The sequence below is a fragment of the Pinus tabuliformis genome, chromosome X (assembly GCF_031772625.1).
Source record: "Pinus tabuliformis cultivar Carrire ecotype Pingquan chromosome X, CPIR1, whole genome shotgun sequence".
In the NCBI taxonomy this organism is placed as follows: domain Eukaryota; kingdom Viridiplantae; phylum Streptophyta; class Pinopsida; order Pinales; family Pinaceae; genus Pinus; species Pinus tabuliformis.
Genome location: NC_142308.1, coordinates 31,172,137 through 31,200,073, shown reverse-complemented (window position 1 = coordinate 31,200,073; position 27,937 = coordinate 31,172,137). Strand labels below are relative to the sequence as shown.

General features: G+C 37.1%; 1 protein-coding gene across 2 annotated transcripts; it reads left to right on the top strand.

The window, feature by feature from the left end:
• Positions 1-220: 220 nt before the first annotated feature.
• Positions 221-27,937, top strand: LOC149138166 (E3 ubiquitin-protein ligase APD2-like). 2 transcript variants are annotated; one of them, XM_089447926.1, is made up of 10 exons: positions 221-600; positions 2,337-2,443; positions 2,529-2,657; positions 2,789-2,885; positions 3,485-3,559; positions 3,654-3,742; positions 4,379-4,525; positions 23,740-23,809; positions 23,976-24,279; positions 27,658-27,937. In XM_089447926.1, the coding sequence occupies exons 1-10, from the start codon at positions 468-470 to the stop codon at positions 27,734-27,736; spliced, it is 1,230 nt and encodes a 409-aa protein (XP_089304052.1). In that variant the 5' UTR covers positions 221-467; the 3' UTR covers positions 27,737-27,937. The 2 variants fall into 2 exon arrangements, with proteins under 2 accessions (XP_089304052.1, XP_089304053.1); XM_089447927.1 differs by having other exon boundaries at positions 468-604.

Genomic DNA, 27,937 nt, shown 5'->3' with positions numbered 1-27,937 from the left:
AAAGACATAGAAGAATAGAAGTACACTCATCTATCGACTGTCTGTTACTGGACACGACTTTTTCCCAATTTTATATCACACACTCGAGAATCGCTTCAGGCTCCAACACCCAACCACCCTTCATATCTGCCATTCCAAGCTTCTATCAATCAATGCTTTCACCGCCACAATGATCAATTCCTCAATAGTTGACTGTTGGATGGATAGTGCAGAGTGGTAGTTGAAACAAACGTTTCTGTTACATGTATAGCATTAGTTTCTCCTCAGATGATCTCAGCTGCAAGCCCATTGTTACTGAATATCTCTTCACGATTAAACCATCACAGGTCCCCGATTGTCATGATAGCTGCATATATATCTCAGATATGCGGGAATGGAGTAAATGTTATGGTTAATCGTTGTTTCATTCCTCGCAGTTTTGCAGGCACCGACTGTGGAATTTATTCGACAGCAGCAAAATATTCATCATGCCCAGGGGTATGTATGGAGTCGGAGTTGGAACACCTTATTACTATGCCTCCCCAGGCGCTCGGCATGAAGCAGAGACCAGAGAGGAATGCTGGGCTTGCATGATAATTCCTATTACGTTCTGGATTTTTGGCATGTAAACCTTTCCCCTCTCTGCAATTTAAACTTTGCTCTGTTTTGTTGTATTTTTCTAAAGAAAGTTATAGCTTGTTATGTACATAAGGTAACATAATCTTTGACATGTAAACCTTTCCCCTCTCTGCAATTTGGACCTTTTTCCTCTCTGCAATTTAAGCTTCAAGAGAGTTATAGATTGTTATGTACATAAGGTAGCACAGATTCATTTAAACTCATGTCCAGAGGCACTGAGAAGCTAGAGGGAGCTTCTATCTCCGATTCAAATCCGTAGGATCTTAAACTTTAAGAAGGTTATAGATTGTTATGTACATAAGGTAGCATAGATTCATCTAAACTTATATCCAGAGGAGCTAAAGAGCTAGAGATCGTATGTCTCTAATTCCAGTGAACGGGATCTTAACTCCAATGAATTTTAAAGATGTATCCTCCAACCTCCCAGCTGCATAACAGACTTGAGGTAACATGAATTTACCTGAAATGCCATATTCAAAGAGGTTTATTCTGGATATCATATTCAACGCATAATTTGAAAGCGCTCCCTACTCAGCCCCTGCGGTAAAGTACTTTTATTCTCAGGAGATCATCTCCATTTCTATTATATTGACATCTTTAGTGTATTCCAATTTAAGAATTCAAGTCCAATAATCTGGATTAATTGCCTCTGTATAATGATGTGTTCATTAAATAGGTAATATTAAATTGCTTTAGCATACAAAGATTGACAGGTCTTTTTAATATAATAAAAATGGGACCGATTCTCACCAGTAACAGAGGCAGATACCTATCCAGATGGAGAGCTAGCCCCTGGAGGAGATTGTTTATCATCCTGGTGAACCCCAGTCTCTTCCCTACCTTATCGATTAGAGAAGTGCTCTCTCATTGTCTCATCACCATAGCAATCATTAGGGTTTCTTTCTTTCTTTCCCCACCACCGACTCTACAGAAATGCCTTCTCAATTCTTAAATCAGAAGGCAGGAGTTCAGGTTATTCCCTTCCATTTAAGGCGCCCTATTCCTGTATTTTCCCCAATAACTCTGGTAATGGGATATTTTAATTGGTAAGGTCCTTTCCTCCATACAACCAGTGATAACCAACCTTTCTTTTCAAGCGGCGGCAATGCGAGAGGTTTAGAATTAGGTATTTGGGGTTTTTGAATAAGTCTTCCGATTAGTGTTTGAATAGGTTTTATCTGTGTGTTCCCCCTGTTGAAATATCTATTCCTTTCTGGAATTGTGTCCAACACAAAATAAAAGTATCAAAAATGTTACACGAAAAATGGATATTCAGAAAAACTTGATCCAGTTGGGACATCCTTTGGGATTATATGTATATGTTTCAAGGTCTATATTCAATTTACTTATTCATATTGAAAAGTTTTTGTGTTAGTATCCATATTCAATGTGTACAGTAATTTTACCCATAATTATGTGTTTTTTGAGTCATATAGAATGTAGTTCTAACATGTCGATAAAAGACTTATATTTAAAATTGGTTGTAGGTATCCATATTCACATGTTCAATGCCCCATCTAACACTTCGATTAAACCCGCATATTCACATGTAAATGAATGATCTCCCACACTGAAGTTACTTTGCTTAATTTCATTAACCCCAACCCCATCTCTGGTGTGTTGAACACCTTACCTTTGTCAGAGTTGTATGTGATTTCTTATAAGCTTCAAGGATTGACATGTTCTGGTTCTAACTAGCTAGTACCTGGATTTTCCAGTTTCAATGACATTGAGCCTTGGACTGTATGGTACCACACACCTAGTGCTTGGGCCAAATTATTCCCATTATCTCGAAGCCAGCCCCATTTTTGTCAAGGAAATCAAGGTATGGGTGCTTTCCCCAGCTGCTCAGTTTTTTCCAGCTTATGGCGACCGTTCGAATTCTTGTTCATATGGATTGCAACTAACAGGTTAAAGATGAGGGGCCACATAATACAGCCGGTCCTATGCTGTATGGTTTCTCCACTAGGCCAAACCTCGGTGTAGATCGGAACTGGAGCACGGTGCATAGTCTGCTTGTCGATCCACAATATCATCAGGTAGGTTTGATGAAAAAATGAATTGGATTTTAGTTTTATAGCAATGGTCTTTTGTTCAGGAAACCCAGAGAATGCCATAGAAATTCATGTTTTGTTATCCACTGACTTTGCTGCATGTTTGGTGTTGGCAGAAATTTTCAGTTTGGTTGAACCACAACTCTAAAGTGATGTTGCATTGTCAGGTTAAAAGTAACGGATTTCAGGATGTTTTAGTAGTTATACTGAAAGGTATTCACTTTTTCGATCACATATTCCCAAATTGGGATTAGTTCCCTATTTGATGTTGTCATCAGTCATGTTTTCATTTTACTAATCCCAATTTGATGTTACCATCAGTCATGTTTTCATTTTAAAAGTCTTGATTCTTAGAGTAGTTCCATCAGTGAAAAGATTTTTCTAAAATAGCTTTGGCATTTTTTTCCAATCCAGATTGAGGGTTTCCAATGTTAAATGAAAGAATGATCTACTCACCCATAAAATGCTATCAAATGATTTACCCACCTACAAAATAATGTCATACCATTATTTATTTATCTGTTTGACATTGAGCCACCTATACTGTGTAATCTCAAGGTGAGCAGTATCTTAATATTTTCCTAGATTCAAATTTATAATTAATTTGATTCACCTTTAGTAACTATTAGTTCATGGTTGTAACATCATACTTACATTCAGAATTGCAGTCTAATAGTCTTTGCTGATGATAAAGATAATAGAGGAGAAGATTTGCAACCTCTCCTCAGTGACAAAAAGTAGAGAGTTGACATGGTTTCCTTGTATATTGTCTGGACAAATGTTTTTCATAGATTCTGGTTTGGAGTGTGCAGGACGGGAGAGCTTGGACGAGTGGATCCACAGTCCATCAAATCCTCACCTGGGCGAAATCAGGCTAACAATGCACGGTATGAATGACAAGCCCAGAGTTCATTCCTTAATATGGGTTCATAAGGATGAAAAAGGGGTAACGAGTTCGAAAACATGATTGGGGGCTTGCAGGTTCTGGAGAGGCAGAGACAGAATACAGGGTAAATGAAGATGCGGATTATTACTTCGCTGTGGGGAACTTCAATCAGCGCACCGTTGAGGTGCCTACTTAACCTTTGGCTTACTGTGAACCTATGGTTTAAGATTTTTGTTTGGTTTAGAATTTTGGTGAACATTACAGATCCAAAATCATCCTAATAAATGTGAATGTTGCGTTTGATTTCAAACATGTCCGATCCGAATGTGTGTATATATAAGCAGAGATGGCATTTATTGTTTGCTTTAGCTTTGTGTAAGCAGTACTTAAAATTATCTCATGGGTAATTTTTCTTTCAAAATTTTATGATCTGACTTACTTCAAATTGAATCAAGGGTAATTTCACTTAGAAATGGGTAATTTTTCTTTCAAAATTTCATGATCTGACTTATTTTAAATTGAAGCAGGGGTAATTTTACTTAGAAATTTAATCATCTGTATCATTTTAAAATGAACTTTGATGAATTTTATGATAAAACTGTAATGTTTTACAAAATTTCTATTCAATTTTTTGAAAACATTTGCCAAATAAAAATGACCCTAGAAGTACTTTTTATCAAAAAATCTACTCAGGATATACCACTGTACTGTATTAATAGTTGCAATAACGGGATTGTATCGTTATCAAGAATTTTACTCAGGATATACCACTACACTTTATTAATAGTTGCAATAACGGGATTGTATCGTTATTATGCAGGTGGTGATGACATTGAATTTTACTTCGAAACTATATAGCACAGACAGGGCCAATTACCAGTGTTCAGTGAGGAAAGGGTTGTGTGCAGTAAAACTATTCATCACGGGCAATAAATATGCGGTTCTTGCCACTGGAGGCAATTCAACGGTATGCCCCCTTTTAACACTTCACACCCACTCTTTTATCTCACTGGTTTATTAGAGCAGGCAGAACAGCCTAGCAGTAAATATTTTTTTGATCGGAATATATTTTACATAATACTTCATAACGCAGCAATGATGGCCAAAAATCAATTAATTAATATTACTATTTGTTAGTTAAAGAAAAGTAATTTATCAAATTTGAGCTAGGCTTAGGTTTAAATCAATTAGTTCTCATTATAATCAAAGATTATATCCAATAACTTGTATATACTAATAACTTATATTTTGAAATCTATTATTTTAGTTTTGTCATGAGCTAAATGTCTCATTGAAGAGTGAATGGGCATGGTTGTGTGCATTCACATGTTTCCAATTCAAGTTCATTAAGTAAAGATACAAAAAGTAGATTGGATTGAGAACTACTATAATTAAAAAAGAGCAAAAACCTTCTTGGTTTGCACTTGAACCTTGAATTAGAAGAGTGCATTTGTCTTTCCACTTGCCCTTAGCTCTTGTAGTATAGCACAAATAAGGTTGTTGTCCATATCAAACTCATCTTCTATCTCAGATTTGAGTTAGGCTTAAGATTAAATCAACTAGTTGTCATCATAATCAAAGAGTATATCCAATAACTTGTATATTAAATATATCAATAACTTATAATTTGAAGTCTATTCTTTTAGGTTTATCATGAGCTAAATGTCTCATCGAAGAGTGAATGGACATGTTTGTGTGCATTCATATGTTTTCAATTCAAGTTGATCATGTAAAGCTACAAAAAGTAGATTGGATAGAGAACCACTATCAAAAAGAACATTAATCTTCTTGTTTTGCACTTGAACCTTGAACTAGAAGATTGCATTCCTTTTTCCACTTGCCCTTAGCTCTTGTAGTGTAACACAAATAAGGTTCTTGTCCACATCAAACCCATCTTCTATCTCTTGACCTTCCATCTTGGTAGTTGTCATTGCTCCTTTTTTTGACTTGTATGATTACAAACAAATTCCCAAATGAAGCTTATAACACCTTTCTTTCTATGTCCATTCATATCACAATATTTGCAATGCTTCTTGGGAAACCCTTTGGGATTGTGGCTTCAAATTTCTTGATTTTATTTTCAGATGCCACCTTCTTGATTGTTTCGCTTCCCCCTTTTCATTCCCCACTCGATACAAAGAGCTTTCTTTCTTGCTTTGTGTATGCTTCTAACGTTGAAAAGCTACAACTACCTTTAAATGTGTCTGCATAGACCTCCAAGGTACTTCACTACTACCCCATGTTGCTCTAGTGAGAGATTCAACATGATGACATTCTTCTACATGTAACCTTAACCACTCCATCCTTCTTCTTGTGGATAACTTTGCCATCTCGTGAGTTGATTATTTTCATAGACTATAGATAGAATTGTCATGCAATAAATTCCTTGAAGTGTTCCCATTTAGTCATCATGGGATTCTTTCCCAAACACAAAGACATAATTATCCCACCAAATCAAAGCATGTCTAGACATATTTATACAAGAAAAAAAATTGTTGATCCTCTCTTATATTATGAAAGATGAAACATACTTCTAGTTGATTTAGCTAACTATTGAGTTTTTTGGCATCTATTTGTCCATCATAGGAGGGTGTTTCTATTTTTTTTTTCCATTTTGAATTAAGAATTAGAATATGAAAGAAAAGGGCTACTATTATTAGAATCTAAAGGTTCTTACCTCCAATGTCCTTGGGGAAAACAACTTCAATTTTCATACTTAAAGTCTTTGATCATTTTGTTTCCTCCTTGTAACTTCATTTTCATGAGTGTGTAACACCATCTTAGTGTTGCAATGTTATGCTCCAACCAAGTGATTTGGATTTTGAGTCTCTTGAGCTTTTTTCTTCAAGTGAAAATGCCATTATATGTGGTTTTCCACTACTCTTTATTCTTGACAACAACGTCTCACACATGGTTGTGAGACTTAGACTTGAAACAATTTCGAGACTCTATTACCTTCTAGACCTACACTAAAATATATTCAAGTCCTTGAACAATGTGCAACCCTAGAGGCACTTATTGTGGTTGTCAATTCACCACAACAACTCTTCTTCTTGTTTTAAGTCAACTCTCCATTGGTATTGTTATCACCCCAAGAAACTCTCCTAGGTTGTATCTCGGAGATGCTCAGGAACATTGCAAACTCAACAAAATGTTGGAAATGGATGAATGGAAGGAATGATGCTTGTTCAAGCCAGATAACCACTTCTACTATGCTTAACTCCAAACATGGGTGAACACCCCCAGACTACAAGGCTTTAGACCATCAATTACTCACAGTTTAAGGATTTGGTGAATATGGAGAATACTGACCACACCAGCAGATGCACAAGACCATGTGATGGCTGGCTGCAACCAGTAAAAAGGTTTGCAAATCTATTCACTAATGCGCAGACATGATGACAACTCTCTGGCACTAAGTTAACAGAAACTTGCATAACACATTCAATGATACATACTAGACTTCAACACAGAGGTAGGATGACAACTCCTCTAATGCTAAACATCAAGAGTACATGAAAATTGCATAACGGGCACAACCTAGAATAGAATAGAAGTGGAAAGTGGGCAATTAACAGCAAAAGAATATTGTATTAGCTGAAAATGAAGACCAGACGCTGCAAGTATCAAAGTAGTTATAGTCTCCATAAGTTGAACCTTACATCAAAACAACAACCATCAACCTTGATTACATCTGTTTTCTGGGTATATATAGAGTTTTCATTACAAAAATGCTCTGCTACTCTAGGCGTGGAGGGGTCATAATTGACAACCAACCACTTTAACTGTCTGAAAGAGTCCCTGCTGCAATCTGCTTGCTTCAATGAATGAATCTGATATTTTCTGATACTCTGTTGTCCTTCTTGAGAAGGTGGAGTGTAATATGGAAGAAGTTCCATAACTAGTAAATGTTGTGATCTGCATGAGGCTGGTCCTTTCCTTCTCGGCCATTCTTCATGTTAAATGTGGTTGTTGAAGATATATTACGCCGAGTGTTGGATACTGGCCACGGGACAGGCTATGGACGAGCTGACTACATGGCGAAACAAAAACATCCGTTGGATCAAGTGAATGGAGAGCAAAGATATGTTGGCGAGAAGAATTGAGCGGAAGCGGGAGTAGAATCGGGCGGAAACGGGAGTAGACAAACATGAGCCGTCAGATCTCGGGTGGTTAGATCCGACGGCCATCAGGGGAATAAGGGGCACGGGAGATAACGAGCGGGGACGGGCGAATGGGTGGTAAATGGTATGAATTGCACCTCCTTAGAGCCCACGGTGGTAATCGTACAAGGGCGAGCGATCACAATCACCGGGTGACGCGTGGTGGATGGGACAGGGCAGAAACCACTTTGATTGCGCGTTATCAATCGGTTAGTTTGCGATAGCGGGAGGAGCGAATGCCATTGGATTAAACGAATGGAAGGCGGAGATTGGTTTGCAGGAGATATCGGGAGATATGAGAGCGAAATGGGCGTGGGCCGTTGGATCTTCTCGGGACTGATCGGACGGCGGAGGAGCGATCGCAATATCACATTGGCGGAAGTCAAGAGGTTTGGGCCTTTATACATATGCGATTTGCGGTAGGGATTAAAGCTCGGACTCGATGCTACATTACAATATGACTTAACTGGTCATCGCATCCATCGCGGATCGCAAGCCGAGAAGTCTTGCCACATGAAAGTGCTGACTGTGATGGAGTTATGTACCCGACGGAGTCATTAACAACAGTTTATAATCATATCGCATCCACTAGGGGCAATCGGTAATCGGCCATTAGCGATGTTATATACATGACTTATAAAAGACCTCCTGAAAGCTGCGATTGCGATTGTGATTGCGGTGGAAGGTCGTATGGGCGCGGGTTCATGGGTTAAGAGCCCGGGGCTTAAGTTTTGAAAGGGCGATTTTGCAAAGTTTATAGGAAAAACAGAGGAAGTAGAGCCGAAGGAGGATAAGCGGGATAGGGGTAGAAAGGAGATAGTGACCGATGCGGAATCCTTCTGCGCACAACCAAATAGAGCAAGCCTGTCTCTGACCTTAGAAAATCATTGTTGTATAGCAGAGCTAACACTGGCTCCTTCTGGGGATGAGATCCTCCCTGTGAGGTCTCAAGAACCTACAGATCATTGCCTTTTTTATGAAAAACAAATTAGCAAAATTTCTGGTGTTCCATTGGGCATGGAGTCTGACTGATCCTACACTAAAACTGATAAAATAAAATATTTACAACTTTAAGGCCAAAAGACCTTAAATCACATAAATTTTCAGAAAACTCCCATTAATTGGGCCATCAAAAACTGCTTCTCCTTCCATGCTTTTCAACATGAAGGTATTGTTCCCTTGAATCTAAAAAATGATAAAAGGCCCTATCCAGAAAGCATCAAACTTCCCATGGTTTCCTTTCTTTTCTTTTAGTGCATCCCACTTCAGAATCAAGTCTCCAACCTAAAAATTATCTGATTTTGTCTTTCTGTCAAAAGCTTCCTTGATCTTTTTCTGGTGTGCTGCAGACTTTTCAACCAGCTGTTCTCTGATTTGGTGTACCTCTGCTAAATCAGTGATCCTTTTTGCCATGTCTTCTTCCTCATTCTGTTCTTGTTGCAGGAACTTTGCCACAGGGAGAGTCAACTGAATTGGGAACACAACCTCAGTGCCATATACCAGCCTGAATGGAGAATTCCCTGTGGATTTCTTAATGGTCACTCTGTCAGCCCACAGTGCATACTTGAGCTTAGAATCCCAATTTTTTTTGTTGTCTTCCAACAGCTTTTTAATTATCTTTATGAGACTTTTATTTGAAGATTCTGCTAGACCATTGCCTTGAGGAGTGGAAGGAACCAATTTAATGCCCATTGAATCGCACATATCCACCAATTCTTTTTCCCTAAAGGTTGATGCATTATCTGTGACTAATTTGTGTGGACAACCAAATCTGGTAATGATATGCTCTGTCAAAAACTTCATGACCACATTATGATTAGCCTTTCTGGTCAGGATTGCTTCAATCTACTTAGTGAAGTAATCAGTGGCTACTAGGATCCATCTGTGTTGGCCATTGGAGTGTGGATTGATTTCTCCAATGAAATCCAAGCCCCACTGTTGAAAAGGTCCTTTTGGATGTATTGGTTTTAAGGGCAGGGACCTCAACTGCTATTTCCCTTCAAATCTTTGGCACCTGTCACAAGATTTAAAAAATGAAAAGACACTAGAAAATAAGGTGGGCCAATAGTACCCAGCTCTGAGGATCTTGTGGGCTGTAGTTTTCCAATAATGGTGTCCTCCACACATGCTGGAATGAAACTGCTGCATAACTTCCCTTGACTATTCTTTGCCCAGACACCTCAAAAGCATTCTAGATGGATCCCTCCAATAAAGTCGATTTTCATTAATGCAATATTTAGCTACCATAAGCTTAATAGTTCTAGCTTGACTTGTGCTTAAGCCTGGAGGGATTTCTAGTTTCAGCAAGAATTTAGCTATTGTAGAGTACCAATCACAAGAGGCTAGATTTTCTGCCACCGACTGCTTTCTCTCTGGTTCAGCTGCTTCCTCTTCTTCTGTTTGACCCTTTTCTGCATCTGTGCTTATGAGATTTATGTCCAATGTTCTGCAATTTTCTTCAGCTAATAGCCTGGCAAGACCCTGACCTCTGACAAGCTTGGTGGGCTTCAGTTCTATATTAAATTCAATTAACTTTGCAATCCATTTAGCCCTTCTTCCATCAGCATCAGGCTGTGTTAAGACATCTTTTATTGCAGCAGAGGGTACATATGCAATTATCTTGGAATGCAGAATATAAATCCTGAAAGCTTTCAAAGATTTGATAAGAGCATATGCTTGTTTCTCAATGATATCATACCTCAGTTCAGCATCCCTTAAGGTTTTGCTGAAAAATGCTACCGGATGCTCTGAGCCTTCTTCATCTGATTGCAATAAGACTGCTGCAAGGGTGTCATTAGAGGCAAAAGAAAATATATGGAACTCCTTGCTGTAATCAGCACTGATTAAAGTGGGAGTCTCCATAATAGCTTTTTTAATGGAATCAAAGGATTTTTTGGTTGCATCAGTCCATTTGATTTCCGACCCCTTCTTCAACATGGAGGTAATATGCTTCACCAGTTCTGCAAAATTTGGTATAAACCTCCTCACAAAATTAATCTTGCCCAAAAAAAATTGGATGTCCTTCTTTGATCTTAGGACAGACAAGGTCTGTATTGCTTTTACTCTTTCTGGGTCAATTCGAACACCTACAGCAGAAACAACATGTCCTAATAGCTTGCCTTCTTCTAAAGCAAATTGTGACTTTTTAGGATTGACTGAAATCCCAAACCTTCTGCATTTTAGGAACACTTTTCTCAAATGTTGCCAATGGTTTTGATGGCCGCTGGAGTATACTATTATATCATCAAGGTAGATAAGGACAAATTTATCCTTCTCTCCCACAAATGCTATATCCATAGCTCTCTGAAAGGTGGCTCCAACATTCATTAACCCAAAAGGCATTTTGGAATACATAAACGTGCCCCAAGGAGTGGTGAATGCAGTCTTCTATTGATCATCTGGATGTACAGCAACCTGATTAAATCCTAAAAATCCATCCAGCAAAGACATCACTTTGGCTCCTGAGACTTTTTGCAGCAAATGCTCCATCTTGGGTAGAGGGTAGTTATCTTTCTTAGAGCATTTGTTTAAGTTTCTGAAATCAACACAGAGTCTGATTTCTCCACTTTTCTTCCTCACCACAACCAAATTGGCTACCCATTTTGAATATCTGAGAGGGACTATGATCTTGGCAGCCAACAACTTTTTAATTTCTTTTTCAATCGGAGGGAGGAGCATAGGATTTATTGGTCTCAACTTCTGTTTGAAAGGTATGGTGTCTTTCTCTAAAGGGATTTTATGCTGGATGATCTTTTTATCATATGTTTTCAGGTCACTATATTCCCAGGCGAAGACATCAGCAAATTTCTTCATTAATTTAGAGTATTCAGTATTTTGGTCAACAGATAGATGAGAAGAAAGAGTTATGTATCTAGGCTGACCTGGACTCCCTATATCATGCTTACAGACTGTTGATTGATCTTTTTTTTGGGCAGCTTTATAGGGTACGTCATTTTGGTCAAACAGTCTTTCTAGAGGAATTAAACCCTTTGGTATATGATTGTTGGGAAGTTGGACAATACTATCTTTGCCAATTTTGTTTCTACGCTGGGATTGGGGGTCTTCTTATAAAGCTTCATTCTCTTGGTCAATTTGCATTTCAGAAAATTCATCAATGACTTGCAGGAAGCTATTCACTTCATGATCATCCTCGAAGACTTTCTAATGGTGGAAATTATCAGGAAAGGATGGTCTATATTTCATTTGGACTTCATAAACTAGTCTGGGAGGCATGGGAGGGATAAACATGCTAGCAGACACAACAAGGGAATCAACAAGCTGATTTTTGGCTCTAGGGATATATGAAATACATAAATTATCAAAAGAATCTTTGAGTTTCCATTCCTCATCTCTGTATGCTTTCAACCTTGGGTGCTTTGCTTGAAATGTTCTGTTTATTTGCTGAATGATCAAATCAGCATCTCCAAACACTTTTATGCTTCTGACTCCTCTGTCTTTAGCTGCGTTAAGGCCCAATATCAGAGCCTCATACTCCGCTATATTGTTGGTGACTTGAAAGACCAACTTAAAATACAGATGTGTGCTTTTTTGCTATGGAGATACCAGCACCACCCCTGCTCCTGCAGTGTCCTTGGAACATGCTCCATCAAAGAACATCTCCCAAACCTGACTTCCTTGCTCTTTCTTGGCCTGAACTATTGGTTTCCTGATCTGCATTGAGGCCTTCTGAGATTCTTCCATTTGGAGAATACATTCTCCAAAATCGGTGTCCACAACATAAATAGGATTATTAGAAGGATTCTTTTCATCACTAATGATATATGCCAACTGTGCTTCTCTGTACAATCTCCTGCTTTCTCCTCCAAAAACCGGGACAGTGGCATAAGATAAATCATTCTGCAATGTCCCACCTAGTCTCTTAATCCACCCTCTGGACAACAACATGCCAAACTTGGGAGGGACATCTGCTACCACAATATCCATCATCATACTTTTCATGGGCAACTGAGTTAGGGTAATGGCTAAATCTTTAATCAACCCCAGACATTTCACCTTTCTTGAATCAAATGAGAATAAATCATGATATGGTCTGGTGATGTCAAGGCCTAACTCTTCCATGACAGCTTTAGGCATCAGATTGTGGCTGGCCCCGGTGTCTAGTAGGCAGTTGTGGAGGATTTTGTCATGGATGGTCAAGGAGACATAAAATGATGGAGAATTATCATTAGCAGGTTCAGTCATTGGACTTAGCACAACTGCAGGCCTATCATCTTGCAAATTGACAGAGTCAGTGGAGGTTTGTGTGGATCTCAGCTCAAGAGCTTCAAGGATAGGTTTTCTGAACACTTCACTCTTTACCAACTCTACCAGAGGCACAGATATTTTTAACTTTTGGACTTCTGACTCAAAGCTGAAAGGAGAAGGGGACTTGTCAAGACCTCTTACCTCTTGAGCTGGTGCTTTGAGGATGACTGGATCAGCCACTGGTCTTTTCTGTTTGGTACTCTGTGATTCTGTTGGGACAACAACCTTTTGGGCAGGATTCTCCTTATCATTGATTGCTTTTGACCTCAGCTTGTATCTTTGTTGTTCCTTAGTTTGTAGCACAACCTCTCTGTCCCACCTTTGACTGTCTTGGTCCTGTAGCAATGATTCTTCATATGCAGCTAATGTCAAAAAGGCAACACTGTCTTTATCTTCCATGCAATGAATTTCATCCTCATCTTCAAACTGTTTCTCCTCCATGACTACATTCTGGAAAGGAGCTTTAACTCTTTGATCTTCGTTAACTTCTTTACCGCTCTGAATGATTTGCGACTATTCATTTTCTCTTCTGAACGGATTTGAATTTCTTGGAACAAATGTGTTTGGAAGCCTAGCCTTCCCAGAGTTCTGCTCGACCTTCAGCTTAGATATTTCAGCAGCCAATGACTCAATCATTCTAGTCATTTTATCCAATTTGGGCTCGGAAGATGAAGCAGAGGAAGAAGAAGCCTCACCTCTCTGCCTCCTTCTGTCAGCATGACTTTTGAGCTTTTCTACAGCCATAATATTAGCTTCTACTTCTAGGGCTGCATCTTGCATATCTTCCAGAGTAGCACATCTTCTTTCTCTTAATAATAGGCAGAAATCAGAGTCAAAAGCATTGGCATAAGTGAGTTTGGCAGAGGTGGGGGTAGGCTTTACTTCAGTAGGTATCTTATTATACATACGATTAAATCTCTTATTAAAATCAGGCAATGATTCCCCATTTTCCCTCTTCAGGTTACCAAACTCAGTATGATAATATAGCAGGTCCTTCTTATCTCCCCATTGCTTCAAAAATGCATCATCTAAAGCTTCAATGTCAGCAATAGACCTAGGGGTCAATTCTCTGAACCACTTTCTAGCCTCTCCATCAAGGCTCTGGACAAAAACTCTCATCCACACATCATTTTCACTGATGTCTAAGTTATCAGCATAACTATAAAAAGACTCAAGATGTTCTTCTACTGTTACTCCCTCTGTACCAGTAAACTTAGGCATATATTTCTGATATTCTCCCGCAGGCATGGGATTCAAAGAAACAGGCAAGACCAAAGGTCCATATCTAGCAGCAATAATTCTTTCTATCTTTGTGGGTGCTTGCTGTCCTGCCATGATTGGGGTAGGTGAAAGGATACTGGTAGATTGAGCAGTATGGAACAATGAAATGGATGACAGAGACAAAGGGATGTTATGGACTGTATGGGATGCTATCTTTGGACTAAGATCCAAATGGGAACTAAATAGACAAGGAGCTTTATGAATCTCTGAAGCCGATTCTTCTCTAGCAGTACTAGGCTCTATATCTTCAAATTGTATATTCTCAACTATAACCTTCTCTTGCAGAGATACATAAGATTTCTTGGGCTTACTTGATCCTGATGCTCCTTTCTGTGAAGTTTTCTTCATCTTAACAATCTTCTTAGGGTCAGGCACTGGGACAACTGGTGATTTCTGAGGATTTTTTCGAGTATGTCTCACAAACTGAGCTAGGACTATAATGTGGAGTCGCCAAAGGTTGGTCTTCCTCCAGTGGAGTCGCCAGATAGATGATTAAAACCAGAAATGTGTCCAAACTTTGTCTATCATCAAAGCGGGAACTGTATCGTCTCCCAGGGAAGCTGAGCTTCAATCTCCTTTCCCTGGAAACGGCGCCAATTAATGTTATCACCCCAAGAAACTCTCCTAGGTTGTATCTCAGAGATGCTCGGGAACATTACAAACTCAACAAAATGTTGGAAATGGATGAATGGAAAGAATGATGCTTGTTCAAGCCAGATAACCACTTCTACTATGCTTAACTCAAGACATGGGTGAAAACCCCCAGACTACAAGGCTTTAGACCACCAATTACTCACAGTTTAAGGATTTGGTGAATATGGAGAATACTGACCACACCAGCAGATGCACAAGACAATGTGATGCCCGGCTACAACCAGTAAAAAGGTCTGCAAATCTATTTCCTAATGCGCAGACAGGATGACAGCTCTCTGGCACTAAGTTAACATAAACCTACATAACACATTCAATGATACATACTAGACTTCAACACAGAGGTAGGATGATAGCTCCTCTAATGCTAAACATCAAGAGTACATGAAAACTGCATAACAGGCACAGCCTAGAATAGAATAGAAGTGGAAAGTGGGCAATTAACAACAAAAGAAGCTTGTATTAGCTGAAAATGAAGACCAGACGCTGCAAGTATCAAAGTAGTTACAGTCTCCAGAAGTTGAACCTTACATCAAAACAACAACCATCAACCTTGATTACATCTTTTTTTTGGGTATATATAGAGTTTTCATTAAAAAAATGCTCTGCTACTCTAGGTGTGGGGGGGTCATAATTGACCACCAATTGCTTAACTGTCTGAAAGAGTCCCTGCTGTAATCTGCTTGCTTCAATGAATGAATTTTATCTTTTCTGATACTCTGTTGTCCTTCTTGAGAAGGTGGAGTGTAATATGGAAGAAGTTCCATAACTGGTAAATGCTGTGATCTGCACGAGGTTGGTCCTTTCCTTCTCGACCATTCTTCATGTTAAATGTGATTGCTAAGGATCTATTATGCTGAGTGCTGGATACTGGCCACGGGATAGGCTATGGACGATTTGACTACATGGCGGAACAAAAATAGCCATTGGATCAAGTGAAAGGAGGGCAGAGATATGTTGGCGAGAAGAATCGAGCAGAAGCGGGAGTATAATCGGGCGGAAACGGGAGAAGAATCGGGTGGAAACGGGAGTAGACAAACGTGAGCAGTCAGATATCGGGTGGTTAGATCCGACGGCCATCGGGGGAATAAGGGGCACGGGAGATAACGAGCGGGGATGAGCGAATGGGTGGTAAACGGTATGAATCGCACTGCTTTAGGGCCCACGGCGGTAATCGTACAAGGGCGAGCGATCACAATCACCGGGCGATGCATGGCGGATGGGACAGGGCAGAAACCGCTTTGATTGCGCGTTATCACTCGGTTAGTTTGCAATAGTGGGAGGAGTGAATGTTGTTGGATTTAACGAATGGAAGGCGGAGATTGGTTTGCAGGAGATATCGGGAGATATGAGAGCGAAATGGGCGTGGGCCGTTGGATCTTGTCGGGACTGATTGGATGGCAGAGGAGCGATAGCAATATCGCATCGGCGGAAGTCAAGAGGTTTGGGCCTTTATACATATGCGATAGCGATTAAAGCCCAGACCCGATGCTACATTACAATATGACTTAACCTGTCATCGCATCCATCGCAGATCGCAAGCCGAGAAGTCTTGCACATGAAAGTGTCGATTGCGATGGAGCTATGGACCTGATGGAGTCATTAACAACAGTTTATAATCATATCGCATCCACTAGGGGCAATCAGTAATCGGCCATCAGCGATGTTATAGACATGACTTATAAAAGGTCGTATGGGCGTGGGTTCATGGGTTAAGAGCCCAAGGCTTAAGGTTTGAAAGGGCGATTTTGCAGAGTTTATAGGAAAAATAGAGGAAACAGAGCCGAAGGAGGATAAGCGGGATAGGGGTAGAAAGGAGATAGTGACCGATGCGGAATCCTTCTGCGCACAACCAAACAGAGCAAGCTTGTCTCTGACCTTAGAAAATCATTGTTGTATAGCAGAGCTAACAGGTATAAGGACGGAATCCATAGAGAAGGTGTTTATGGTATACTTTAGAAATAGAAGGATAGTGGATCGCCAAGACTAGTGCCCATCTAATGGGCAGTGGAGTTAAGATTAATAATCAAGAGGGTTCAAACTTGTATAGAGGAATTGTAGCTAGGATAGTATAAACATGATCTAACCAGCCAGATGGATTTACTTCAATATATAGGAAATTAAAGAAGGCTCTTCGAAAGATACTTCTAAGAACAAGTGGAAAGTCAACAAGTAATAACACATAACCATGTATAGTTAAAGGACAACCCATATGAAATCATAAATGAAGTAGAAAAAAGTAGTGAGCCCTCATTATGGAATGAACTACCAACAATACATCATTCTTCATGTGCAATTTCACCAAGATCAAGAGGGTCTAAACATGCCACATTTAACGTTCAACCCTAGTTAGGGAAACCCTCATATTAGAGTGAATGGTTCTAAGTGAGATATTATAGTGACATATATTATGCAATGGACACGATGATTGCAACAACACCAAGGGAGGGTTTCGTCTCAACCCTAACATCATCTTATTGAAGCCAAGATGGCCCTTCTATAAAGCTTATTCTAGTAGATCTATGGTAGTAATTTCCATCCATCAAATTGATCGAATAATACAAAAGAAAGATGAAGAACCTCACATTGAAATGCCTCTTAACTTCTCCTTCCCGATAGATCTTCATCAAATCTTGGAGGGTATCTTTTGCAACTTCAACTATGCCTTTCGCAAATGCCCTCTCCCATATTTATACCTTCCATATCATTACACAATTAAATTAAATAATATTAAATTAGAGCTAAAACCCTAGAAGTAGGTTTCTCCTCTTTAGAGTGTGTTTTTTTAAGGTTTGGCTCCACCACAAGTTGACCTGTGTTAATTTCTTCTTTAAGTTATCTTCAAATTTGTGAATTATAGCTCAAACCATGTGAAATGCCCATCTTAAGTAACCAAAATACCCCTCTTTTTACCATTAGAGTGGAGCACTCCTCTTTAAGTGACCTTCCTGGACCATGAAACAATTTCTAATCTTTTCTTTTCTGACATATCATCCTATGGGATTACTTCGTGTAGGATGTTTTTCTCATTTTTCATTTGAATGCATGCATAAGGGTCCATAATGCCTCATTGTAGTTCCTAATTTGAAGAGCTTACCTCCAAATATCTATATAAGGTATCAAACAATGTATTCTCACCCCCAAATACCTCAAAAGGTGAAATATGCCTCCAAAATGGGTGGAAATTCTTCCCCTTATGGTTTCTTCCGGTCTTCGACATAATTTAACTATGTCCTTGACGTGGGCATTGAACCTTTGATGCTCACAAATATAATTTTACATCATCACATGCATTAGAGCCCAAGTAAGCTAGAGAATTCATATTCTAGGTCTCCTTTCCTGCTCATATCATTAATAAATGAAGTTTCAAAAAATGCTCCATTAGGTTATAGTTTCTATTGAACTCCGAGGGTCTTCTTCTGTGCTTGGTAAGAGAAGAAGGGCTGATGAAAATGTTAAATGAAATATTCATTTTCAAGGGGGGTAACACAAAACAATTTGATTACTTGACAAAACTTGATGAAATTCTATAAATAACAAAACACTCATAATACTATAATTTTTCTAATAATAATAATAAAATCACCCCATCTATAAAATCTATACTACAATAGTGAAACTGTCACATACCTAACTCCTTAATAGTTGATTAAGGTTGTAAGGTATCCAGACCCAACCTCCTTGGTCACCTTAAGGAAGTGGGGTTATCAAAATTCCTCTTCCTGCAATCACCTCAAAACTCATTTTCGAGATCACCATCATCTTCTTCTTGTTGAGAGCTTTCTAATTATATTCAATTCACTAAAAACTGAGCTCTAGGTAAGAAATTATGCACACTTAAATATTTTAACCCTCAAGGGCCACATCAACACCTTTTTACTACCACATGGCACCACCTCATTGGTCCACATCTACTAGCATAAACCATTGGCAAGCATATCAAATATTAGCCCCTGTGCAAGGCCTTCACTAGTTAAATTCACCTATCTCATTTCTACCCAACCTGATACTGGATCATCAATTGAAAAATATTGACTTCCCATCATTTATCATTTTTATCTATTAGGTTACTGGGCATTTGACCCCCAAGATGTAAAACAAACCTCACTCTTGTTTGTCTCAATGTATGACACCCAACACGTCGATAAGTTAATAGCCGTGTCATTGGACCACCTAACCCTTGAGCAAAACTAAAGGAGTCACTCGCATCCAACTTCCTAGCATCTAGACATTTGATAGTCTTATATCTTGATACTCGATATCTGATCAATCAATGCTTGATGTTTTGTGGTCCATGTCATCTCTGCATTGCTTGAAACCTAGCCATGACCACAATTCCATTCTGCACTATGATCCTTGTCATCCATTCATGTCATCTAGTCAAGTAGGAATGTCATGTCAACACATCATCTCCATGTCATCTCCACATCCACACCACGTGGCTAACATTTCGTAGCCCTAGTCCATGTCAAGGTCCTTATGTGTTTTGATAGTGTCAAGAGAATAGTATGATAACGGAGTTCCCAAAATCCTAATACATGACACTCGACACCTTGATAACTGATAAGTTGGTACACGTCATTAGTTGACAGGTAACCACTTCTCCAATAGGTCATAGACTTCTCAGGGTCTATTAATATTGAGGGTTCATGTTGATAAACTCTCCATGAATTGCTCAATGCCCCGATGCCCAATCTCTCAACACTTTAAACCCCAACAACCCAATATCTTGTCCTCTCAGGGCATAGGCCCCTTCCAGTTAAGCTCTTGGTCACGACCCCCCTTTGTTGGACCATATGATTAGGGGTTGAAGCTAAGAGCTATAATCCCCAAAATCCCAACACTTCCACTAACAAAGCACAGTTGATGTAAGGACTTCATGTTACTTGACAACATTATCGAGCTCCATTAACATCGAGGGCCTATGTTGGTGGAGACTAAATAGATCTCCTGATACTTGGGGTTTGACCTCCTGGAAGCCCAATAACATGGATTAATTGTTGGACATTGGATAAAACAATGCTCCCCGTGTGTTTTGTGACATGGACTAACCGCCTCTTGTGGATCCTTATCTCTAGCGATGTGATCGTTGACTAATACCTGCAGGTTTTGGTCTAACGACAATCGTGATTCCCAACAAGTGGTATCAGAGCGTAGGTCATGAGTTCGATACACACCCGGCTCACATTGGGGGGATATTGTTGGACATTGGATAAACCAACGCTCCCCGTGTGTTTTGTGACATGGACTAACCGCCTCTCGTGGATCCTTATCTCTGGCAACGAGATCGTTGACTAATACCTACGGGTTTTGGTCTAACGACAATCATGATTCCCAACATTAACACCACATAGGCATATGAAGAGAATTTCTTCATCAGATATTAGACAATTATTAGGATCTATCAGTATGAAGAGGTTTGCACTGATGGTTTACCTAAAATTGAACTCTTGATACCCTGATAGTCCAATATCTTGCTCCATGTTAATGGGTCGTTAGCTATTGGGAAAGTTCTTATTACTTGTTGATAGGCTAGGCTTGTCGATGTTGAGGGAATTTTGTAACTACTGCATGTGGAAATGCCTGATACCTTGGCTCAATAACTCGATACTCCAAGGCCTAGTAACTTGATAATTGACTCATTATCCCATAGATTTACATATTCTGTTAGCCTCGCGCCTTCTTGATAGGGACTGAACCTTAGTTAGGTTTTGATAGGCAATCCCCAAAATTCAAAGGAACATCCCTGAATTTCCAAATCTTCTGAAAGAGATTCTTAGGTTTATCCTAAGGACTGAAATGGATAGAAATAAGGCATTAAATTGCCTAGAAAACTTCTAACACCTAGAAGTCATCTTCATCCCTTAGAGGTTATTAGACTCTACCCTTAAACAAACATTCTCACCAAGAGAAATAAAAGAAAGAGATGGTCAAAGGCCATTTCCACAACTCCCCCCCAACAAGGATGAAAATCTTCTCACTCCTATTCGAGAATACATCCTTGTTTCCTATTACTAATGCTAGCCTATCCCCAATGCTAGTGTATCAATATCTATACAACACCAACAAAACTATAGGGAAAGCCACTGACTAATAATCTTCTACATTTACACTCCATATAACCATTTGACTTGTAATTACAATGGGTAATATATTGTTAAGGTCACTTCTACATACCACATTTCTTATTAAGAAGGTTTACAACTAATGACTAAGCACGTTCAAACCATGCCCTCCAATTTGTCATTATATACGTTATTGATAACAATACAATTTCATTAACAAAGTAATATGTATACACATATAAATTGATATCAAGAGTTGCTTAAAATTGAGGAAGGGAGAGCCACTCCACCCAACCATAGGCACAGATACATTATAGTCTTTCTTTTAGCTGGCCACCTTCGAGTCAGATATGATGCCTTAAGGGAAAGCTTCACTCAGGGATTCAAAAAACTTCAACCCAAGGTAGAATTTATGAATTCCATTCTCCTTCATATACCATAATTTAGGATTCTACTCTTCAACCATTGAACCAGGGCTTAATAACACAATAGGGTATGGCCAATCCAGACATGCTCAGCAAGAAAAAGAGATCCCTTCACTAGATGTCTAGTCCTTCAATGCTTCTCCTTTTCCCTATGCTAGATTAAACAATCACTCAGAACTTCTTCCTGGCCCTTTTACTTAGGCTGAACGTTTCTTCATTAATTCCTCAATCCGTTTCAGATTTGACTGGAATTCAATTCACACACTTGTTTTCTATGATTTAAAGGATTCTATCTTCTTTTGTTTTTGTTGTTCAAAGTCACTCTCTGTTTACAATCTTGGGTTTCTCTGTCCGGTGTTCTTTTTCTCCTACTCTTAATATGACTCTCCTTTTGTTTTGCTCCTCTGGCCCCCCTTCCCCTCACACATTCCTAGCATGCTAATTCTAGGTTTCCTCTTTGGGTCACATGGACAAAACATAAACCTTTAGAGTGTTATGTGGCTCATACACCTAGGGGAAGTTTGGTAATATTGTTTCCATATCAATGATCTAATTAGCAAATTTAGTTAGAGAGGAAGACCTCCCAGATTCTCCCTTATAGCTTTACCTTTAAGCATTGGGATCTATGTATTGGCTACTCTCTCATTTAGCTTTTTCACATATCATAAAATTGAAATAAATCTTTACATCACAAGAAGTCTATCAAGTATTCATGTTGGTTATCCAACATTGTTAGTCTTAATTACATATTACAAAATGTGGGGATTAAAGAGGGAAGCTATGGAAATGAAATTTGTTTTGAGTTATACACCTTTAGGGTTTTAGTAAATGTGTTCTCACTTTTTTTTTTCTCTTTGAAAATCACATTTTAGTTTTTTTCTCCAAGTCAATTCCATGTGGGGCCCTCTTCTACTTATTGGGCAAGTTCTAGGTAAGTCTTTATAGGTTATTGAGATTCTAAGAAGTCATAGCTGAGTGTGGAAAGTTTTGGCGAGTTTCAACTTGATTTTTCACTTATTATTTATTTCATAATGGACTTGCAAAAACTTGGATGACTTGCGGGTCTTGGCCAACTCCAAAACACTAGTCTCACCACTCTTCTCATAATCACTACAATTATTTACCATACATGTTCAAGAAACAAATTGAATTAATACCAATATGATTCGTACATTGTTGAAGTTATGCCTCTAAACAATTGATGAAAATAAAATTTTAGTGGAAATATTATTTTTCTAATGTCACTTCTGGTGTTAATGACCAAACCAACACTTATTCAATTCATTTGTTGTTGAATACTAAGTGTGTAAATGAAGGAGACATATATGGAAATTTATTTAACTCCGTTGTAAACAAGTAACTCTGCCTTTACCATATAGAAACCCTTAATGGATGAATAAATACAACAAAGAATGTAATGTTTTAGTGTTCATATAGGAAATTATAAATCTATGAACACATGAACCGAACACTTGCATGGAAAAGGCTTCTTTATTGTGTTTTAAGCCCCTAAATAAAATTGTTGATTGCGTAGTAGTGAAGATTTGTTATCTTTGATTGTGTTCTAAGATCTATCTCTAAAAGTGTCTCTCCTATTTTGTATCTCTACTCAAACTTTCCAACTCATTAAGTGTTTCTCCATTAATCTTTAAGGTTGTATTAATCAAATTTGAGTAAATCAAACATTTCAATCTCTTGTTTAATAAAATTGTTAAAGACAATACTGACCAACTACTTTAATCAATAGAAATTGATATTTTAATAAACTTCTTGTGAGATGAACTTAAATATATGAAAAACATGTTTAAAAAGAAAAAGTGAAACAAGATTGATAATGGTAATAAATTTATTATAAAATAAACTAAAAATACATGATAAATACATTTATATCATAATGAAACATGGTTTTTATATATTTTCCATTTATTTAACAATAAATTTATTTAAGTATAAAATTTAGATGAAAATCAATCTTCTACTTCATATTTTAATATACATCGAAATTTAATAAAAATATATCACCATTCCTTAATAAGTAAACAATCAAACCTAATTATATAAAATGAATGTTTTCTTATTTAATAAAATTGAATAAATTTATTGATTTTATTGTTTGATTGAAAAAAATGAATATCTTCTTATTTAAGTGTGATGCCATCATAGGTCATTGCACTTGAGTCTTCCCCCGCTATCGTATTTCCACTTGATAGCATTTGTGATTTCTCTATACCAGCCATCAATTATATTTTTATATATTTTGTTAGAGCTCAAAAATAAGTATTGTTAAAATATTTCATAAAAATACATTTAACCATGTTATTGAAATTGTAGGATGGAATGAACGTGTGGTACGTTGAACTTTCTTATGGGGCTCGTTTGCTGACATATATTCTGATCTTAGGTAAGATCAGAATATGAAATTGAAGGTTCATCTTACATTATATTTTTCAAAATGGTAGTTATGAGAGTGTTCTTTAAAAGTATCTTTATATGGCTTTTTAAGATAAGATTGTATAGCATATTCATTTTTTTTAAGATACTTATTTTTTATGTTATATGTTTGTTAGGTGTTGTTGTTCTTGTAGTATATTGTATTTTTAAAGTTATGGGGCATTTAGATCAACCAGTATCAGAAACAGCAGAAACAGAAATTGTTCAAGAATCTGAAAGGGCACCTTTATTACTTCCCAAAGAATCAAGAAGTCAATCCTCTACTTATGGAACACTTGAGCAAGACCAAGAATCAGGTTTAAGTTCTTCTACAGAGGATTTATACGATGGAAAAATCTGCATTATTTGTTATGATGAACCACGAAATTGCTTTTTCATTCCATGTGGACATTGTGCAACATGTTATACTTGTGCTCAAAGGTACGTCTACTTGATTACAAACATGCTTTATTTGTGAACTATGCTGTTTAAATTCCAAGTTTTGTATCATTGCATTTATTATGAAGGGAGTTAGATAACTAAATGTTAAAACCCTAGATAAGGTTAGTCATATAACCAAGCATATTAGCACAACCTTAGATTATGCAAAATACTTGAGACCATTACAATGTGATTCACTCTCTTATATAGAACTTAAGAGGTGATATTTTACCAAAATCCTAAAAGCTAATAATAGCTAGAAAGCTTTTCTTTTACCCTAAATCACCAACGTGAATTTATTACACATGTAAGCCTTATAATCTAACACCCTCTCTTAAGGCTTACAAAATTGAAAATGAAAATCACTAAAAATGAAATGAATTTTGATTGCAAACTCGTTTTGAAATCTAAAACAATAAAATGAAGCATTCTGATGCTTCTTCTTTGAAAACAATTCTTGAACTAGCCAGACTGCTCATGTTGCTCTCTATTTCTTTAAAAGGTGGAGTCTCACAATTGTAATCCAAGTTCCTAGTATCATTGGACATAATTTTCACATGAAAATTCTCTTAACCCTCGTAAATTGTATGATACTAAACTTCCAAATTTCAAATCTCCCATGAATTATAGAACAACAATCCCCACATGCATGTTTCATAATCCTGATGAGATATAGTTTCTTTAATCCACAAGTATCTTGAGCTTTGAACAATTGTCTACCCTCCCCTTCATCATGTCCTATCTTGAAAGTGTGGGCCTTTTAAAATGTGAAAAATGCTAGTTCATTAGTAGGGTCACCATTGTTTGTGTCTAATGGATCTCCAACAATGAGTACATTGGTTAATTCTTTAAGCTTTCCTTTGATTCTATGACTTCTTTTTCCATAGTAATAACATTCAATCTCATTGTTATCTTGCATTATCTTTCCCATCCTTTTCTTTGAGTATAGTGTTGTCTCCAGTTGAGAATCTCCTTCTAAATCTCCTATAATTGCTCTATTTTCTTTAGCCATGAGAGATGAGATCATGCTTTCTAGAGTGTGTGGAGAAACTGGACTAGGAGTATAAATGGCATTGTTGGATTGAGAAGCAACCACTTTGACATAATGGATTTGGAATCTTCTTACTATGTTGTAGCTTTTTCTTCATCTAGTTGTTCGATAAAAGATCAAAGATTGATTAGGTCGCCAGACATAATGGATTTGATAAACATATTGAATCTGAATAATTGTAGTTTTAGAGAAAACTTTGTATTCATTACATTTGCTCCAAAACAACTTTTCCAAATTATATCAGCTTTCCTTTGATATTTTTTTCTAGATCTACATGATGTAACTCAGAGTCTAAGAGAGTAAGGACAATAATAACTTTGGCCTTATCATCTTTTTTTTGCCACCTTGTTAATTTATTTGGAAATGTAGGTGATTGCTTAGTCCTTCTATCATTCCCCACATCTTTTTGTGCATCAATTACATTTGGATTTTGACTTTTTAGTTATGGAAATCCTAACCGTTGAATTTTTCTAAAGATGTTTCTATTTTTAGAAGATTCCATGTTTAAATTGTGTTTAAAGCACATTCAAAACGTACTAAAAATATTTGTATTTTAGAAGAGAAATATCTTCATGAATGTTGTCTAATCTTTCTTCAACAAAAATCGCTAACAGTGGCGAACTAACGTACAATGGATAGGATGGATGTGGTCTATTAGTTGGTCCTTTACTTAAAAAAATGATTTGGAAAATGAGAAAAATAGATGTCTTTAACAAAACTTCTATATGCTCATAGTTCATGGGATTTGTGAAGGTATGATAACACCCTTGGTGGCTGACAAGTGTGGAATCTTCTAGTGATCATATGGCATCTTCAATTTATCTTATATATCAACTTGCATTTGTCTTAAATGACAAATGTAGTTCCATTTATGTTTTAGGAAGAAAGATGATTCACATAGAATGTGACTTCTTATGCATTATAACTCACTTCTATGCCAATGGTGGGTCTTCCTTTGAACCCACTATTTTCCTCTCACAACTTGATCTCTGTTGAGATCTTATAGTGTAACGCCCGCATTGATATCATATTACAAAATGAAATAAACACATTTAAAATGCCAAGACCCTAGATAGGGTTAGTCAAATAAGCACAATATTGCAGTCATATATCATGAAAATACTTTATGCAATTACAATGGGATTCACCTTTCTTACTTAGAGTTTGAGAGGTGATATTTGTCCAAAAACCTAAAAGCTAATAGTGATAAAAGAACCTAGTTTCTAACCTATCTCACTAAGGTGACTTTATTGGATATGTAACCCTTAAATTTTATCAACATTGAGGAAAACAAGGTTATTTCCATGTAGGTGGATATGGTAAAAAAAATTGGCATCCCTCTAATACTTATTTATTTAAAAAAACTAGCACAAGAAAATTAACTAACATATATCCATCTTTCCCTTAGAGCTTCTGAGCACATAGATGTATGCATCTAAGTTTATTTTATCATTGTGAATGTCCAAGGTTAAAATGGATCAATCCTAGTCTATAATTCTTGCAATGATACACAGATATTGCAATAGGATATTGTTTCTTACTAGCATAGATCCATATGAACCCCAAATTTATTAAGTGATGTCAAATCTTTTAAGGTGCATCTTCAATGTATTTAAAGTCTTTAAAGATGCCAAATTTTGAGATTTGCATCTCGATAGATAAGTCCTGCTCCATACTTGAAAAAATAGAGCTTAAGATGAATCTATGCTAATTTATTTCATTGATTTATTTATTTTGTATTTTTTCTTTTAAGAAAATAAAATATTGAGTATAATTTTTTTGTACATTTCATTTTATTAGTATTATCTATATATACCATATCTCCATAAAAATATATGTGATACTAAAACTAAAAAGTGTATCTCAACATAATTAATATTTATATATTATATAAATCTATTAAATATCAGAGGATATCAAAATATGCATTCAAATAACAATATCATCATTTATCATATATATTTTAATCATATATCTATATAATAATAATTTAACAAAATAATAAATATATATTATTAAGACATCTCTTCTTCCCAAATTATAATATATACTATTTAGACATCTCTTCTACCCAAATTATAAAATCCCAGTTCTATTATATAATAATTTAACAAGATAACAAGAAATATATATTATTAAGACATCTCTTCTTCCCAAATTATAAATATATACTATTTAGACATCTTTTCTACCCAAATTATAAAATCACGGTGGAAGCAATGAAGTTTCACTTTTAACACTAACTTCTCTCAATTCAATGAAATTTCACGTTGTTCTTTCCTTTCAAATACTTATATTTTTCATAACATTGCCATTTTGCTTTACAGGATAGAGGCCAATGAAGCTAAAGTGTGCCCAATATGTCGACAAGGAATTGTGAAGGTAAAGCGATTGTTCAATGCATGACAAGGGGAGTACTCTCAATAGAGGTTGTTATAAAAGCCTATTTTTATGTTCATATTAAATATTTGTTGTAAAAAGAGTGGACATCTCGCAACCAAGGCTTTATACATTTGTCCATGCATATGATGTAGATGCCTCTTCAATGGCTCTAAATTATGAGTTGTATATTAAACTAAAACACAATTTTCCAATAGCTTTAACTTA

Coding starts and splice junctions, on each gene's coding strand:
- LOC149138166 (XM_089447926.1), top strand. CDS start 468: ATGCCCAGGGGTATGTATGGAGTCGGAGTTGGAACACCTTATTACTAT. Junction 2,658..2,788: donor TCGATCCACAATATCATCAG/GTAGGTTTGATG, acceptor TGGTGTTGGCAG/AAATTTTCAGTTTGGTTGAA. Junction 24,280..27,657: donor TGTTATACTTGTGCTCAAAG/GTACGTCTACTT, acceptor TTTGCTTTACAG/GATAGAGGCCAATGAAGCTA.